This window comes from Hesperophylax consimilis, chromosome 1 (assembly GCF_061612785.1).
Source record: "Hesperophylax consimilis isolate HC1 chromosome 1, BYU_Hcon_1.0, whole genome shotgun sequence".
Classification (NCBI taxonomy): domain Eukaryota; kingdom Metazoa; phylum Arthropoda; class Insecta; order Trichoptera; family Limnephilidae; genus Hesperophylax; species Hesperophylax consimilis.
In genome coordinates, this window is record NC_142836.1 from 5,072,243 (window position 1) to 5,090,772 (window position 18,530).

The 18,530-nt window shown below is 34.6% G+C and overlaps 1 protein-coding gene across 2 annotated transcripts; it reads right to left on the minus strand.

Annotated features, from left to right (window-relative positions):
* Positions 1-1,027: 1,027 nt before the first annotated feature.
* On the minus strand, positions 1,028-6,455 carry LOC149426164 (cytochrome c-2). 2 transcript variants are annotated; one of them, XM_089640884.1, is made up of 4 exons: positions 6,428-6,455; positions 5,471-5,569; positions 3,606-3,714; positions 1,028-1,701 (listed from the first exon to the last, which is right to left on the minus strand). In XM_089640884.1, the coding sequence occupies exons 2-4, from the start codon at positions 5,540-5,542 to the stop codon at positions 1,556-1,558; spliced, it is 327 nt and encodes a 108-aa protein (XP_089497010.1). In that variant the 5' UTR covers positions 5,543-5,569; positions 6,428-6,455; the 3' UTR covers positions 1,028-1,555. The 2 variants fall into 2 exon arrangements, with proteins under 2 accessions (XP_089497010.1, XP_089497094.1); XM_089640968.1 differs by lacking the exon at positions 6,428-6,455 and adding an exon at positions 5,990-6,045.
* Positions 6,456-18,530: the final 12,075 nt, after the last annotated feature.

Sequence of the window (18,530 nt, forward strand, 5' to 3'; positions counted from 1 at the left end):
GTATCATATAAATAAATTGCAGTTCCCTTGTACTGTAATACCTACACGCTCGTAGTGGATTGAAGCTGGCGGCACGGTATCGCTTCCAAGTAAATAAGCACAAACTCGATAACCAACAATTACACATCTTCGGATCTACCGGATCTGCCCTGATGATGGACACTGCAACGATGTCCGAAACGTCGGCTAAAGAAGGAGTTAGCGCAACACGGCATAACACCCCAAAAACAAACAACAAAAATATGCTTGGTCTTTTTAAGATATATATCCCAGCCTGTATCCCGGTCTCATAAAAGTTATGCTATCTCATTTTGTATTGTGGTGAGAAATACAATCAGTGTTAGAAAGAGAGAATACTGCGCTTTCAGTTTGCATTCAAAAATTTACCATGAACACTCCCGAAATTGAAATTTTAGATAATTTCATGAAACATTTAGCATTTGAAAAGTATTTGTCAAGTTTTGCAAATTTTTAAATAAAAAACTTTATAATTAACAAAAAAAAGTGAAGTGACAATAACTTTTGTACATATATTTTTTAAATATATTCTCAAATGCTCCCAACCATCTGGAGCCAGTGAGACTATGGCATCCCCAATTGGGGTATGTTGTGAGGCTGAAGGTAGTGGAGAGGGGTAGGTGGAGAAAGACCTGGCTATTCAGAACTGGTCACCGAACACCACCAAAGCCATGTCAAGCAATGTTTAATTCTAAATGGTGGTCTTACACCAGGGCAATACTGAAAGTATCTTTCACTCCGGAATGTGCTGCGAATATACAGTATATTATTTTTTTAGATTAATAAATTGTGAAACAACACAAATTAATCGAAATAAAATTTACATTCTTTCAAGAACAGCATTTTATTTTGAAATATGTTTAAAATATTTTATTTGAATGAAAAGACAGACTAAATAATGTCACAACTCTTTGACTCACTATTGGAATGACCCTGTCCTTAGTGTATGCTAATACAGATTAGTTAAGGAAGGTAATATGGGATAAAGGGTTAAATAAAATGCCATAAATCCTTGTTCACATTTTTATTAAGTTAACACTCGGCAGCAGTCCAATAAAATTTAGATAATTTGATTTGAGTTTTTACTATGAATTTCCTTGTTTGTGCTTTCAATTAGATTTACATTTCACAAAAACAATTTCAAAATTCTAGGAGTTCCTTCGTGGCCTTAATAATTTAAAAAGTGATTTCATCATTGTAGGTATTTCTCCAATTAAACATCTATTGTTGTCTCATAATAACTTGAACGCTTATAGACCAACATATTATTAATTTACTTAAAATACTCTACAAACGTAATGCTCTAAAAATAGTTATACATAATATAAATAATATGATACAATCGAGGTAAAATACTAAATGGCGAAAAAATCGTCAACATTATTGGAAAGAATATAATAATTTAATTGTCACTGATAAATTAATAATTATCTAAAAGAAAAAATGTGTTGTTGGGTTGTTTTTTTTTTACATATTATAAATTAATATGTATGTATTATTTAATTAGGTGAATAATTGTTTTCTACGTTTTGTTGGTTCACTTGGTGGCGTCCTTAAGGTAGGCAATGAGATCAGCACGGTCCTGGGGCTTCTTGAGTCCAGCGAACACCATCTTGGTGCCAGGGATGTACTTCTTGGGATTCTCCAGGTAGATAAAGAGAGTATCGTCATTCCATGTGATTCCTGGAATATGTGAAAAACCAAGCTGTAGTAAAAACCCAACAACTTTATAGTATTGTGTATGACTCAACAGCTCAACACATACAAATGTCACAAGTCGAGAATAGCATTTGGAACAAGGTCAACAACATGTCAACTTATGTGCTGTATTTACAGATTTAGAAAAGTCTGCACAACTTTCTGCAAGATGTACAAACTCATTTAATAGTATTTTTCTACATTCAGACAACATGAACCTTCAATGAATTATTGCCTCGCTGATATGAAACAGGATCATATTTGACATTGTATTATGAAAAAGTGCATTTCAAAGTTCATTAAATTCCTTATCTTCTGTCTTATCAGAAGAAGTTTTTGATAATGAAAACCATGTGTTAAATACAGATACTACAGCAGATAAAGAACTTAGAGGTCGGATACTTAGCATCTTGTTTATAGATGTTAATTTTATTACCAGAAGTCATTGCCAAAAAATAAAATCAAGGTTAGCCATGAATATAGAAATGCAGTGTTGACACATGGAATATTTATTAATTTTATCAGGAAAATGTTCCCAGTTTATAACAAATGTACATATTTATCTTAATCATCAGCAAAGGACAATAAATTATGTAACAAAGAGTAATACATATTGCTAAAATTTGTATAAATGAGGTATAATTTATTTAAATGAAAATTATTTTATCGCAGAACTGTGAAAACAATGGAAAACAATTATCACAAATACATAATAAGCATTTGAAATTGGTCAAACATAGTGATTGCTTTTTTTATCGATTTCCTTACATAATTAGTTCCTCTGGGGTTCCGAAGCCACACCCTTTTACATACGCAATCAACTTTTCAAACATTTGTTCCCCCTCATAACATGATTTTCTACTCCCCACAGTATTTCCGACTGATGTGAACTTGTACCTCCAAATCTAATTAACCAAAGATTCAAAACATTGTTTAACCACTCGGAACATTAGAACGTCAAAAGACGTAAATATGATAATAGCGGTCAAGACATTAGTACGTCTTTTCACGTAAACGCGCGAGATTTTACAAAAATCGATTTATTTCCATCACTAGTATACGGATTGCCATGATTTAAAAAACAGAGTATCGATAATGAATAACGCTACGCGTCTGCATTCAAGAATATCTATGGAATTTCGAGGTGCATTATCTAAGTCGATTGGACTTGTCATCTTGTTCGTTCATAATTTATTGCGTTTTTAAATAATTTATTAAAAATATTTTAGTTTGGACGGTTAATATTTTGAGGTGACTAATAGTTTTTAATTATATTTCTTCAATATATAAAGTGTTATTTCTTTATGATACTCAGAAAATAGTACATTTTTCACAGCTTTGAAATAATGGTCAGCGATTTTTACATATTTTTGACGTTTTCAGAAAATGTTTATTTAGAAACGCAAATATTTACGTATAACAAAACAATACGATAGTGAATTTCATAATCTTTCCAAAACATTTTTTAGAATGAGGCTACGTTTCCCAAAACGTGAGTTATGAAGCTTTTAACAAAACTCGTGAATAACACAAAAATTTTCGCGTTTTGACAGTTCGCAAAGGAACACAAAGTAAATAAAAGTCCTTTTCTGAGAGGTTAAACATTTTATTAAAATTAAAACCACTGTAACTGATAGATTATTTGGCAAGAAACTGTGAAAAAAAATGGGCATTACTCGCATTAAAATAGTTTTATTTTGGAGCCATAATAATTATGACAGTATAGAACAGTGTTACTAATCTATGCTTTATTTCGCAATGTAATTCCCAGGGAAGAATCAAGCCAGATTACTGTAGGGAACAAATCACCAAACAAACTGCGGTTCTTTTTCTCTAAGGCCAGGCCAAAAGTGAATAAGGAATATGAATGTAGTGGTAAGATGACATACCTTTGGCTTTGTTGGCATCTGTGTATGTGAATCCAGGGGCCTGGCCGGTCTTGCGGCCGATGAGGCCGTTCAGGTTGGGGCCTACCTTGTGCTTGCCTCCGGCTTCAACCTAAAATAATTAGTAAACTAATCATTAGTAAATAAATCCCAAGGAATTAATATTTGGATTAATTTCAAATGCAATACTGATGTATCAACAACTACCTACGAGCATGATTAATAGACTTTATGTTAGTGTGTCAACATAATCTGGATCCATGGTTCTATTTAAGAAGTAAAATTTTATTTTACTAAATTCTGAGTTTCTGTATATCACAATTCCTGAATTTTTTTTATTTATTTAACGCCCAGAGGGCTTTTACATGGTTGGTAGTATAATTTTTGAATTATTTATTTCTTTAATTTTCATGTTCTACGTAAACCGGTTATGCATCAATGTATCACGGAGACGATTATAAATTTGAGGTACATTTGAAGGTCATGTGGGGTAGTTTTACCATTTTGTGACATGCATCAAAATATAGTTGCTGAATAATGTCGATAATCAATGCAGAATTGTTAAGCAGTTGAGTCACTCTGTTGAGTGGCGCGTTTTCTGTCAAGTCCTAGCTTTCGGAGCATAAAAATGTGCATGCGAGCTTCCACGAGTATACTTGTTAAGCACATATAAATTAACTTCGTTCAACATAGGTGAATTAAATATAGTTCCGTAGATTAACTTCAAAAAATTATACTTCAAAATATATTTCTGTGGGCTCCTAGGGCGATAAAATCAAGCATTCCTGTTAAGAACGAGGATGGATAGTATGTATATTCCCTCATATACAGGTAACGCATAAACCTCTTTTGCACTTTTTCTATTTTCTTTAAGACGTGCTTCATTACAAAACATTTACTACAGCCATAAATGTTTTTGTGATATTACAATGTCATGAATAAACATACAATTGAAGTTAACAAAAAGCATCCAAGCCACAAAACTTTGTAGTTTTTAATTTTTTATAACAATTTGTAGAGATAGTTAATTTTTAAAAAATGTATATTGTTTTCTGCTATATTGTTTTATTTTTTTCGATTTAGTTAGCTTAGTTAATTTTACATAAGGGTAACCAAATTGATGAATGTTTTATCTTTCTGATTGTGAAACATAATGGCTAATTCCCGAGTATCGTATCACATGATTGATCAATTACTGTAAAAGCAAAAGGGGTTAATAAATAAAGATAAGATAAAGCAGAAATGTCTGAAGGACACTTATTAAAATAGATTACATTATTATAACTCGTTAAAAGACTGTTCAAAGATGAAAGTAAATTTTTAATAGAGGAATCAGTCATGTACTACAATCAACATATAGCTCTTTTTGACTATTCGTGAAAATAAAAAAGAATGAAATCATTTTAATAAGCGATCTATAGTACAAGAATACACATCACCATGTGTTTTTTCTTAGCATTAGATCTTTTAGAAAGTAAATACAAGATTAAGAGATAAAAAAAATTCTACAAATATTTTGATTAAGATGTTGGTTAGTTTTTACCAGCTGAAAGTGTGTAAGCGATTTGACATTGTTGTTCTTGAAGGCACAAATGAAAAGCGATTATATTACATAACTAAGAGCTGCCAATATTCGAAAACGGTGATGAAACTAGGTTAGGAGAGTTTATGTTAGATTAAAATTTATTGATTTTATATATGTGTAATGAGTAATCTTTTTACACTATGAAATTTTATTTATTATGGCCAACATATACATAGATTCAACTTGTGGATACATTAATTATTGCAGTAGTATTGCGTGTATGGTGACTGTATTGCAGACAACTTCTGTTTATTGATTAATGTGTAAAATATGAATCACTTACGGTGTGGCATGTAGCGCATCTCTGCACAAACAGCTTCTTTCCATTCTCGACATCTCCAGCAGGTACGCCCATTTTGATAAGTTATTGGTTGAAATAAATCTAAACAAAAAGTCACAATGTAATGAGGAATTAATGGATAATTTGACAATCTAAAGGAAAAGTTAAAAGGTAGATAGTGATGAAATATTATAAAATAAAATAAATTGTAAACTGGATGACTTACATCAATATAGGTAAGCACCTACTCAATTATATGATTTTTACAAGGGAACAATGTCAATGGACATCTGAAGGTGAAAGAAACATTGCAATGAATGATATTATTTAGCTGATATTTTTGCAAATCAATACCAAAAGGGAAAAAAATATTATATTAAGACCACTAACAAATATATTTTCGGAATTTGAGTAACTTAAATATCTAGCCAACATTTTTTTTTAATCCAAACTAGTAGTAAATTAAATTGAATGATGAAATACGAATACAAATAATTAAAACGACAATAAAATTTACATTACTTTGTCAGTAGTTCCAGATGATATTGAAATGAACATGAAACTCTCAGAACAAGGCGCGAAAAGACTTATGTAAGTGAACCTTGTTAGCATGCCAGAAGGCCTCGAGATCAAACTACGAAATGTGTCACTAGACCACGGGACAAACCTTACATAACACATTTCAAAAAGGTTCCAAAATACGAAACCCACAAAACAGTCACGAGGAACAATTAATTTCGTTAAAAATTACATCAAATTCAAATATAAAGTGACAAGCGTCAATGACGAAATGAGTTGTCAAGACAAAATACTGTATGGTAAAATTCAACTTAAAAATATTCTACGTGGTAACATACTTGAATTAAATCACTGAGGATATCTAAAACAGTTTGAAAAATAGTTATTGAGTACAGATTGTATGATGAAATTATTTTAAGAAGAGCAGGGTTTACAACTCACCTTGCGGCCACGAAAAATCTGGATGACTGAGGAAATTAGAAGTGAGTCGTTCGCGAACGAGTCGGCTCAGTGAACCGGATCTTTACACCGATCCGTAAGATCCGGTTCCCAAATCATCCGCTCACTCGTTCGCGGATCGGTAGTGACTCACCCGTTCGGGAACGGTGAGCCGGTGACCCGGTGACCCGGTGATCCGCTTCACTCGTTCGCGAACGAAGAGCCGGTGAGCCGGTGAGCCGGTGACCCGGTGACCCGCTTCAGTCGTTCGCGAACGGTGAGCCGGTGAGCAGGTGACCCGCCAGACCCGAAGAGCCGACTCACCCGTTCGCGAACGAAGATCCGCATACATCGTTCAACGGATCTCACGGCTCGCGGGTCACTACTGACGTACTGACCGGATTGATCATATATATGACATAATAATACTGGTATTCCCGCTTGCATAACATTTTAGTTGTTGTGTCGGCACTTATTTAGTTTATTATAACAGGAACAAGGAAGAGTTATATTATGTTCATGGTTTATTTTCAGTTAATCATTGATATCGAAATAATCGTAAAAAAGTAATGTTGGCATTGAGTACTTACATGAACGACGTTTAGCTATCATTCTCACACCGAAGTATTTTGTTTCACAACACAATTTTTATATTATTATTGCACTTATTTGGGACAGAATTAATTTAAAATAGATTTAAGTTTATTTTCATTGTTCTATATTTTGATTCCATTCACCAATTGATTTTTTTAAACTTAATTTGAAGAAATTTTTTCAATATTATTGATATAGATTATAGATTTTAATTTAAAAATAACACATCTGACAATTTTTGTGGCCGCAGAAAAATGATTCCAAATTTCACTCTTTTTTCTTGTGGAAATCATGGTAAATTTAAATTAAAGCTATTAAAAAGTTCGTAATTATGTTTTCCGGGTAAAAAAAAACTAAAAAGCGATAAGAAACGTGATTCAACGATTACCGTACGATTGAAGTTTGACGTTTTGTACCAAAAACCTAACAAAACAAAAGATTTCTCGATTTCATTTTTTCATTCTAATAAAAGGGTATTCCAATAAAATTGGGAATCCCCTTTGAATGTAATCATAAATATACGATATATTGATCGATTTTTCTGGGCAAAATTTTGTCTTCGAAATATATAATATTCCCAAAGAAGCAAAAATGTCGGAATGTTTCCTCACGATAGCAAGGTCCCATCTGACGAAGCGCAGTCCTGAGAAATGACCTTTAAAGCATTTATCTTTTCAGCTCATTCTTCCGGAGGGAGCTTTGTCAGACGCAACCTGTTATGAAACATCATAAAACCCTAAAAATATTTTAAGTGCAACTTTTATAAAAGAAAAATGAAATCTCATGGTTTCATGTTTAAATACTTTTATTTTATAAGCAATAATTATTAGCCTAAAACACTCATCCACATTGAAAAATCTCCTGATAAAAGATACATGACACATCTCTTATCCGTGAAATAATTCAATATATACTAGTGTTTCAGGCTAATAATTATTGCTTATAAAATAATTGTTACCCTTTGTGCTATGCATAAAAAATCTTGTCTTAAATATTAGTTTACCAAAAAAAAATAATAAATACTTTTAATTTCACCAAAACATAAAAATAGCACATTGTATAATAAACGATCCAATTTGATTTCGGTCACAATGTACAATTAAAATAAATTTCACTAGCGAATCTTAAACATCTTAGGACACTGTAGAGTGTAGAACACATGTCGATTTCAATATCTGTACCATTGTATAATATCGACGACTACACGTATGTATTCTTTTATCGCGAAGAACTTTGTTTTTATTTTATTTATGGAGGGGGGAGGGGGGGGGGTTCAATCGAGCCGGTTCACTGAAGCGGATCTTTCAGGTGAACGGGACCCAGTGAACCGGCTCCCTCAACTGAGCCGCTTCGCCCATCTCTAGAGGAAATACGTAATCGGGAGAAATGCGCGCGCACGTGGGATTTAGTTCCGATAGTTCCCGCCAGGAGGTCGTTAGCGTCAGCAACTCCAATAAGGGTCATTATTGAAGCGAAATATTAAATATTTATATAACGATGCATAAATAACACAATATAATTTTATTACAGATTTTTATTTTATACACGTGCAGTGGAGATAAAAATTGACAAAATACTTGTGTTTTCTGAAACTACTAACAATAAAATATTTTTTTACTATTACGGTGAAATAAAATTGTAGTGTGAGATAATTTTTTGCATTGAGTTTTGGGGTCCTTTTGAAATCCTAAATGTAATATATTGTATTATTCTTTATTTTGGCTTTCACCCATTGGTGGTGATCTTGGCCATACACAATTAATATAACGTAACATAAATAAACCAAATATAACATATAATAAACATTACATAACATACTTAACATAAACGGTACAGAGCTGGTAACAGTAGGTTATCACAAAATTATAAAAATAGAAACCTGTGTAAAATATAAGTGGGCGCTTTTCGTTATTTAACCAAAGATTTTTCTAAAATTAGTAGTGTTTTTTTAAACAGAACTATGAAATTGGCAATCTTATAAACAAACACAGCATATGAGAGTAAACAAATGTGATTATAAAACATAAAGAAAAACATAACACAAACATACCATGAACATAACATAACATACACATAATAAACATAAACCTACCATAAACATAACATAACATAAACATAACGTAAGTATAACATTAACATAACTTAACTAATAATAGGTAATTACAAAATTATAAAAATAAGAACCTGTGCACAATAGTACTTGACATTTTTTATTATTTAAAAGAAAAGATTTGTCCAAAATTAGAAGCATTATTTTTTAAACAGTACTATAAAATAAATATAAACAAATACAAAAGAATCAAGAAAAATATACAAATGCATAAAGAATAGTGTTTTAACTCAGTCAAAATGTGCAGAGTTGGGATTAGTAAAAATAGGAACCTGAACAAATGAATACAAATGAAAGTGAAAGAAATTTGGTTTATATTTATTATTATGGTCAGATATTAAGGCCATTTTTAAATAAATAAATTTTGCCAACAAATGGTGTTTAGACTAAGAAGGCAGGGTATACTGGTAGGCAATTTAATATCAAGTTTTACCAATTCATGAATGAAGTTTGGAAATTGGTCATTGATATGACACTCAAAAAAATTATGGTCCAGAGTAGCCTCTTACCCACAATCACAGTACGGCGAACTGACTATGATATATATTTTTTTAGGTGTGGTAGTGTATTTGTGAAACCAGGGCTGAACAGGAATAGAAGGTTGAATTAATGAGTACTGGTGACCTTCAATCAGAGAAGATTTTTTCCATTCAGAAGACCATTGGAGTTGGTACTGAGTTTTTAGAATAGGGAAATGGTCTCTAACCGGAAAAGGGATATCACTTAACGAACCATAGGCAGTGGCTTCCTTAGCAATATAATCAGCCATGTCATTTCCAGTAATACCGAGGTGTCCCGGTATCCAGGCTAGGACCACTGATGCATGAACCAGTGACATGGAATGCAGTAGGTCCCTGATCGAGCAGATTAGAGAGTCGCTACTAGGATTGAGTGGGGATGCGCTTAGAGCTTCTATGATAGCTATGCATTCGGCAGAGAAAATGAAGCATTCTTTATGAAGTTTGTGTGGGAAACACTGTCGCCAGTGTCTATGTTTCTATGAGGAACATAGACACTGGCCCCGCAATGGGAGTCCTGACTGAGTTTGGAACCATCTGTGAAAATTTTTATGTAATTTGGCCAGTTGTTTTCAATAATTGTGTTAAATTCTGCATTATTTAATTGAGTTGAGTTTTTAATGTTTTTTTTACTTACTCCGATAAATTGATGGACCTTCGAATAGAAAGTAAGGCTTTCATAGGGGCATGAGTATAAGGGAAGAGATTCATTGAGATAAATCCAGGAAAGAGTTGTAGCAATCATAAAAAAGGGGAGGGGTATGATTTTTCCAAAAGTGATTTGAATTAACCTCATACTTTAAGGATTGAGTATAGGAATCAACGGATGGGATGTTATTGAACATATTTTTCTGCTAGGCATTGCCTTCTTATATGTAAGGGAGGTTCGCAACATTCCACTTGCATTGCGTTGATTGGAGAAGATTTCATGGCTCCTAAGACAAGGCGAAATGATTTCGACTGAATTTTATCTAATTTAAGAGAATTTGAAGTGGACATTGGATCAAACAGACAAGATCCGTAATCGAGATGGCTTCGGATGAGGGCATTGTATAGAAGTTTTAAAGAAGCTGGGTGGGATCCCCACCACACTCCTGCTAGAAATCTAAGGGGATTTTTTTTTTTTTTTTTATTAAGGAGAAAAAACAGATACAGATATCAATTGACAAAAATATATACGAAACATCAACTAGAGAATTCACCTGCATCCAAACTATTTCTCACGAATTAACTTAAACAGCAGAAAACATTTACAAATATTTTCACTTATAAATAGGGGAAAAATATATACATAAGAATATTATTTTACAAATAGAGATATGAAAGAAATGCGCAATATCCTTTTAAGAATTTACAAATTATTTTTGAAAAAATTTAGAGGGTAAAACAAAAAAAAATATATATATAAATAGATAAACAATGTTAAACAGAAAGTAAAAAATATATAAATATATTTAAACGAAGTATGTCTAAGTTGTTTACTTTGAACTTTGTAGGAATTTTTCTACTAAAAGTAGTGCGTGTATCAAAAAATAAGTCAGAGTCCTTGAGGTTTTGATTCTGATTAAGTGATTCGCACATTCTTCTGATTGGATCCCTGACACCAGCATTTGTACGCGTCCTGCTAATGTGGAATAAGTCGTTAAGCCTTGTTACTCTGGGTGGTACTTTGAAGTTTATCAATTTCAGTAAGTCGGGACAGTCAATAACGTTGTTACAGATTTTATACAGAATCATGAGATCAAGGTATGTTCGCCGGTTAGATAGAGTGGAGACGTTATAACTCGAGAGCATATTTATGTACCCACGTTTGGGTGCGCTCATTCTGTAATTGAGGCATCACAGAAATTTCTTTTGAATATTTTCAATATTTTCTTTATAGATATCGTAAAGTGGATTCCATATGGAGGTGCAGTATTCAAGTTGAGAACGGACCAGAGTGTGGTAAAGAAGAAGATATGTTTCAGGTTTTCGAAATTCACGGCTGTTTCTGATGACAAATCCTAGCATGCTGTAAGCTTTATTCACAATATTATCTATGTGCGCATCGAAGTGGAGTTTGGCATCAAAAAGTACGCCTAGATCTCTTATACAGTAAACGCGCTCGAGTAAATAATTACCAATACAATAATTGTGTTTGATAGCGTTGTGATTTTTAGTAAAACTTATTTGTTTACATTTATTGTAACTTAGGTAAATTTTGTTTTCATTGCAAAACGTTTCGAACCTTACTAAGTCGCTTTGTATGAGAAGACAATCGTTTAAATTTCGAACAATGGCAAATATTTTTATGTCGTCAGCGTACAAAAGATATAAACAATGCATGAAACATTTAGTAACAGTGTTAATAAAAAGAATAAACAACAGCGGACCCAGGATTGACCCCTGTGGCACGCCAGAAGTAACTGGTTCCCATGTAGAAGTCTGTCCTCGTAATGATACGGCTTGTTGTCTTTTTGTTAAATATGAGATAAACCAACGTAATAAATTTCCTCTAATTCCGTTGTACATAATTTTTTTAATAAGAATAAGGTGGTCAACCTTGTCGAAAGCTTTTTTGAAATCGCAATATATTGCATCTACCTGGTGGCCTCGATCCATGCTAGTAAATAAGAAATTTGAGTAAATAAGTAAATTACTCGTGGTAGATTTGCCTTTTACAAACCCGTGTTGTTGTTCAGTAATTTTGGCAGCAAGCTGGGGATATATATTGTCATGGACAAGTCTTTCCAATAGTTTAGGGATCGCCGAGAGAATGGATATTGGCCTATAGTTTTCCACTCTTTGACGCGAGTCACCCTTGTGGACCGGTATAATATAGGCCAACTTCCACCTATCAGGGAAAACCCCATCACTCAGGCATTTATTAAATATTATGGTAAGCGGCACACACAGTGACGACGCAGCAGATCTAAGGAAAAACGCCGGTATTCCATCGTGACCCGCACCCTTGTTTATGTCTATCGATTTTAAACTCGATTGCACTTCTTTTTCCGTTAGTTTAATTGTGTGAATGTGCGCAAGTCCAGAGTCCTGAACTTCCTCGAGTTGGTCAATGTTAATAATTGGGTCATTGATAGAGGAAGGTTCAAATGTTGACTTAAAGAATTCAGAGAACATATCACAAATTTCCTGGGCATCGTTAGATTTGCGCCCTTCGAAGGACATTGCAGCAGGGTATCCATCAGACTGATTGATTGATTTTGCTTTTTCATTTTGTAACAACGTGATTTATATGAGAGTTCCAAGTAAGCTTGGAGTCCAAAAACATTCCAAGGAACTTAACTTCCTACGAGATAAGGATCACTTCATCGCCAAATCTTACCTGAATATTCGGAAGCTTTCGTCGACAAGTGAAGATGACAACTTTGCTTTTGGCAGGGGAATGTTCAAGACCATTACTATTTAACTACGCCAAGAGTTTTCTAAGAGCGTTGTTAATTGCTGATTCTGCGATGAAAAGATTGGCGGATATTTTGTAAAACGTTAAGTCGTCAGCATATTGGAGTATGTTGCACATGAAATGAATAGATTTTCCAGATCGTATGTGTAAATATTATACAGTATCTGGCTTAAGACAGACCCTTGCGGGAGTCCTTTGAATATTTTTCTTATGTGGGGAGAGGATTCGGATCCATCTACAAAAATAGTTCTCTCGGAGAGCAAATTTATAATGAATTGAACCAATTTAGGAGGAATGCCAATCGCTAGTAACTTTTCTTTAAGAATGGGTATATTTACATTGTCGTATGCTCCACAGATGTCTAAAAGTACTGCAATACAATATTCGTTTTTAAATAACGCTAATTTGACATCTGAAACAAGAGAGGAAAGGTTGTCAAGGGTACTTTTACCCTTTCTAAATCCAAACTGGGAAGGGGGAAGAATATGGTTTTTCTCTACAAACCAGTCTAATCTATTCTTAATCATTCTTTCAGCTACTTTGGTGTTACAAGTGTTGAAGAGAGAGCAATCGGTCTGTAACTTGAGCCTAGACTTGGATCTTTGGTACTTTTGCAAATGTCGAGTCCAGGAAGATATTTATGAGAGAGAGAAAGTAGGAAAGGAAATCGTCATCAGTGTGGCGGATGAATATGTTCAAGATTTCGTCATTGCCCGGAGCTGAGTCTTTTAGTTCTTCCGTGGCTCTTTTTAACTCGTCTATGAAAAATGGAGCATCTAACCAAGAAGAAGAATTTGGGGAGTAAGATACAACAGGCATTTCGTCAAGATTAGGTACATAAGGGGGAGCAATTTTGTTAAGAAAGTCAGAAATCCAAATACCAGAATTGTGAGATGACTTCGGCAGGGAAAAGGAACACCTAAACCTGCGAATCATGGACCAAACCTTCCCCGCCGGAGTAGCAGGGGATATATTAGTGCAGAAATTACGCAGCTGTTTTTTTTAAAAAAAACGGAATGTACGTTTAGCAACAGCTTGGACATTCTTGGCTTTCAAGAAATTTTCCATTGTCATCTGTTGGCAGTATGTCTTATTGGCCGCTTTCCTCTCCTTCTGCACTCGAAGGCATTCTTCATCCCACCAGGGGGAGGGTGAGCCTTCGTGCCTACAGGGGATGATTTGGGAATAGACTTGTCTGCAGATTTTAGAATGGAATCAGACCAAGATTTGTAAGAAGAGGTGCAGTTATCTGAAGAAGGGGTAGGCAGGGAAAGGGTGTGACCCTGGACAGATTCTCTAAAATGGCACCAGTCGGCTTTTTTTGAAGAGCTGAGACGGTTTAAACCAAGTCTCAGAGATGGCAGCAATAGAAATTGTGTATAATTGTAGAAGGTGGATGAGGTCAGCCTTATTGGAGAAGGCGCTTCTACTATTCCACTGAAGAATCCCTGCTGTCAGGGCAGCCATTGGAAACAAGAGAATTTAAGGAGGAGAGTAAAGAGGCAGCGTTGGATGGTAGGGAATTATTGTTATTAATTATAGAGATAAGTAACATGATGAGAGTTTGAATAATATTAGAATTGTCATTAGAAATGATGTTGTTTAAAGAATTGCCATTTGAACCAGGGATAAAGGAATTGCAGTTCAAAGTATTGCTGTTAGGAAAGACGGTATTTTGCGGAAATGGGGAGCTGATGTTACCATTTGGGAACAAGAGCTGGGAGTTATGGCCAAGATGATCATATCCGGGGGATTTAAGAGGATGAGAAGCAGATTTTGTCATTACAGTCTTCCTGTATGACGAGTTTGGAGGAATAATGTTTTGAGATAACTGGGGTTGAGAGGTGACTTCAGCAAAAGATTTTTAAGAGGGAGCTATTATTTTAGAAGCGTTGAAGTATGATACGCTATTGGAAGCCATATAACTTTTAATGTTTTTTTGGCGTGAAAGTTCGGGGCAGGATGGATTTATGGCTGTGTGAGAGCCTGAGCAGTTGATGCAAGTAGGGGGATTGGAAGGGGAGGGGCATTGCTTTGCTAAATGACTTTCTGCACATTTAAAACAGCGAGGAGAAGAACGACATGATTGCTTGGAATGGCCAAACCGACAACAGTTAAAGCACTGAATTGTCGGGTATGAATAAATTTCCACTGGGAGAGAGTTGTGGAAAAGGTAAGCATGAGAGGGAAGAGATTGGCCTTCAAATGTAAGAACTACAGTTTGGGAGGGTTTCCAATCGGAAACCCTATCTTTATAATTCAGCCGCCTAGTCTTTAAAACTTTCCCCAAAGATGCTGGGATAATAAGTTCCGTGATGAGTTCTTCCTCGGATAGGTCTGTGGGGATACCTTTCACTAGACCCATGCGGGAGACATTAAATGAAGGGATGTAAGCCTTGTATTTTTTGGCAGAGAGGTAGTCAATTGAATTTATTAATTTATTGGCATTGAGTGCAGTTGTGAACTCTACACAAATGCCGAATCTTCCCTCCGATCTGATACCACCTGGGGAAATGCCAAGTGGTTTTTTTCCTACAAATTTACCGAAATCAAGGAGATGCAGTGAGTGGCCTTGTGTGTTGTTTTGCACATACACGATGAAGGGGGCTTTTGCTAAAGTCGGGTACAGTGAAGCGAGTGGAGGAGCGACAGTCTCTACAGGAACTGTAACCTGAGAAGATTCCTTTTTCGGAAGTACGCTAACTTTTCTTTTTTTGGGAGCAGAGGAATCAGTCAGAGTGGAAGATACTACCAGTATCGCCCTGGTGTAAGACCACCATTCAGAATTGAAACGTTGCTCCAAATGGCTTTTGCCGTGTTAAGTGACTAGATCTGAATAGCCAGGTACTTCCCCACCTTCCTCTTTCCCTTCCCCACTTACCTTCAGCCTCACAACATCCCCCAATTGGGGATGCCATAGTCTCACTGGCTCCAGACGGGAGCAGTTGGGACTCTTGTGAGGTATTCACTATAAAAAAAAAAATAAAAAAAATCATTATTTCAACCTCGCTAGCAATGTCATTTTCAAAATTAACAGGGTCAGGATCAGGGGGGACGGGATCTGGTGGTTTCTTCCCCATGGCAAAGGCCATTGGGGCAAAAAGGAATGTAAATTAATATAAAATAACACTTACTGGACTTGGTCAGCAATAAAGGCACTCAAAGAGGACAAAAAATATAGTTCCTACAAAAGGCAATAAAATTAGATTTTTTCGTATTCGAACGGAAAAAAGACAAGAGAGTTCTTCAACTGTCAAAGTTCGAATCTAAATATAATATAGGAAAACAACAAAAACACAAATTAATGTTCCCATAGTACTGTGAGTTCCGAGGCCCCTTCAGGCCGAGGGCCCCTGGGCTCGTGCCCCGCGTGTCTTTAGGGAGAAGACGGATGTGTACATATTAGTTAATAATCTTATAATCATTATAACAAACTGGTACAGTTAGGGATTATTGCATATCTGCATGTATGTTTGCTGTTTAGGAAGCAACGTTATTAAAATTAAATATTATTCGACAGAGCGAGTTTCATTCCTCATACGATGAAATCTCTGGGAACAAGGTTAGTGCGAGAAGTAATGAATCTTTCAAGCTTTGAATGCAGTGAAGCCGCAATTCCAGACTGAAAAACTGCAAGTCCATAATAATTATTATTTATCAAAAATTCTGTCGTAGATACATTAATATAATGTGTTTATTTGTTTTTCATGCGCACCAATATACAAATATTAAAAAAGTATGGTTGTTATAAATCTTTCCTCTACAGATTAACAATGATTACCTGACTTGTAATAATCTCCACCTAATCTTAAATAATGTAATGTCAGTGAAAATATTTTGCTGCTGGAATATCATCAAGAATATGTTTTAGGCAATCGCAGCAAACAACAAATATTTTAGTACCAAATAATCACCATTTTATTGCTCAGTTACTTTTTATGAAACGGTTAAATACTAACTAACCTCTTTAAGAAATCCAAAATTTATCACAAAAAAGCTGACTGACCGCTCTCCCCGCCTACCCCTTCAGATAACTGCACCTCCTCTTACAAATCTTGGTCTGATTCCATTCTAAAATCTGCTGACAAGTCTATTCCCAAATCATCGTCTGTAGACAAAAAAACTCGCCCTCCCTCCTGGTGGGATGAAGAATGCCTTCGAGTGCTGAACGAGGGGAAAGTGGCCAATAAGACATACTGCCAACAAATGACAGTGGAAAATTTCTTGAAAGCCAAGAATGCCCAAGCTGTTGCTAAACGTACATTCCGTTAGAAAAAAAACTGCCGAAATCATCTCACAATTTATTCAGGTATTTGAATTTCTGACTTTCTTCACAAAATAGCTCCCCCTTATGTACCTAATCTTGACGAAGTGCCTGTTTTATTTTACACTATCTAATAACGAATTTTGTATTGCAGTATTTTTAGACATCTGTGGAGCATACTACAATGTAAATATACCCATTCTATAAGAAACGTTACTAGCGATTGGCATTCCTCCTAAATTGGTCCAATTCATTATCAATTTGCTCTCCGAGAGAACTGTTTTTGTAGATGGATACCAATCCTCTCCCCACATAAGACAAATATTCAAAGGACTCCCGCAACGGTCTGTCTTGTATAAAAATATCCTGTATAAAAGCCCGATCCTGTATAATATTTACACATACGATCTGGCAAAATATATTCATTTTATGTGCAACATACCAACGTGCAGATGACTTAACTTTTTACAAAATATCCGCAAATCTTTACATCGCATCATCGCAGCAATTAACAAAGCTCTTAGAAATTTCTTGGCGTGGTTAAATAGTAATGGTCTTGAACTTTCCCTTTCCAAAAGCAAAGTTGTCATTTTTACTTGTCGACAAAAGCTCCCGGATATTTGGGTGAGATTTGGCGATGAAGTCATCCCTATCTCTAAGGAAGTTAAGTTCCTTGGAATGTTTTTGGACTCCAAGCTTACTTTGAAATCTCATATAAATCACGTTGTTACAAAATGTGAAGGCAACATCAATTCCCTTAGATTTCTAGCCGGAGTGTAGTGGGGATCCCACCCAGCTTCTTTAAAACTTCTATAAAATGCCCTCATCCCTCATGCACTCATGTTTTTACATTTATGTTATGTATATGTTATGTTATGTTATGTTATGTTATGATATGTTATGATATGTTATGTTATGTTATGTTATGTTATGTTATGTTATGTTATGTTATGTTATGTTATGTTATGTTATGTTATGTTATGTTATGTTATGTTATGTTATGTTATGTTTATGTTATGTTATGTTATGTTTATGTTATGTTTATGTTATGTTTATGTTATGTATGTTATGTTTATGTTATGTTTATGTTATGTTTATGTTATGTTTATGTTATGTTTATGTTATGTTATGTTATGTTATTGTTATGTTTATGTTATGTTTATGTTATGTTTATGTTATGTTTATGTTATGTTTATGTTATGTTTATGTTATGTTTA

What these genes read in the sequence shown, in the direction of transcription:
- LOC149426164 (XM_089640884.1), bottom strand. Translation starts at nt 5,542, where the DNA reads ATGGGCGTACCTGCTGGAGATGTCGAGAATGGAAAGAAGCTGTTTGTG. An exon ending in GATGCGCTACATGCCACACC is followed by an intron (nt 3,715 to 5,470) that starts GTAAGTGATTCA and finishes TAATTATTTTAG; the next exon opens with GTTGAAGCCGGAGGCAAGCA. An exon ending in AGATGCCAACAAAGCCAAAG is followed by an intron (nt 1,702 to 3,605) that starts GTATGTCATCTT and finishes CACATATTCCAG; the next exon opens with GAATCACATGGAATGACGAT.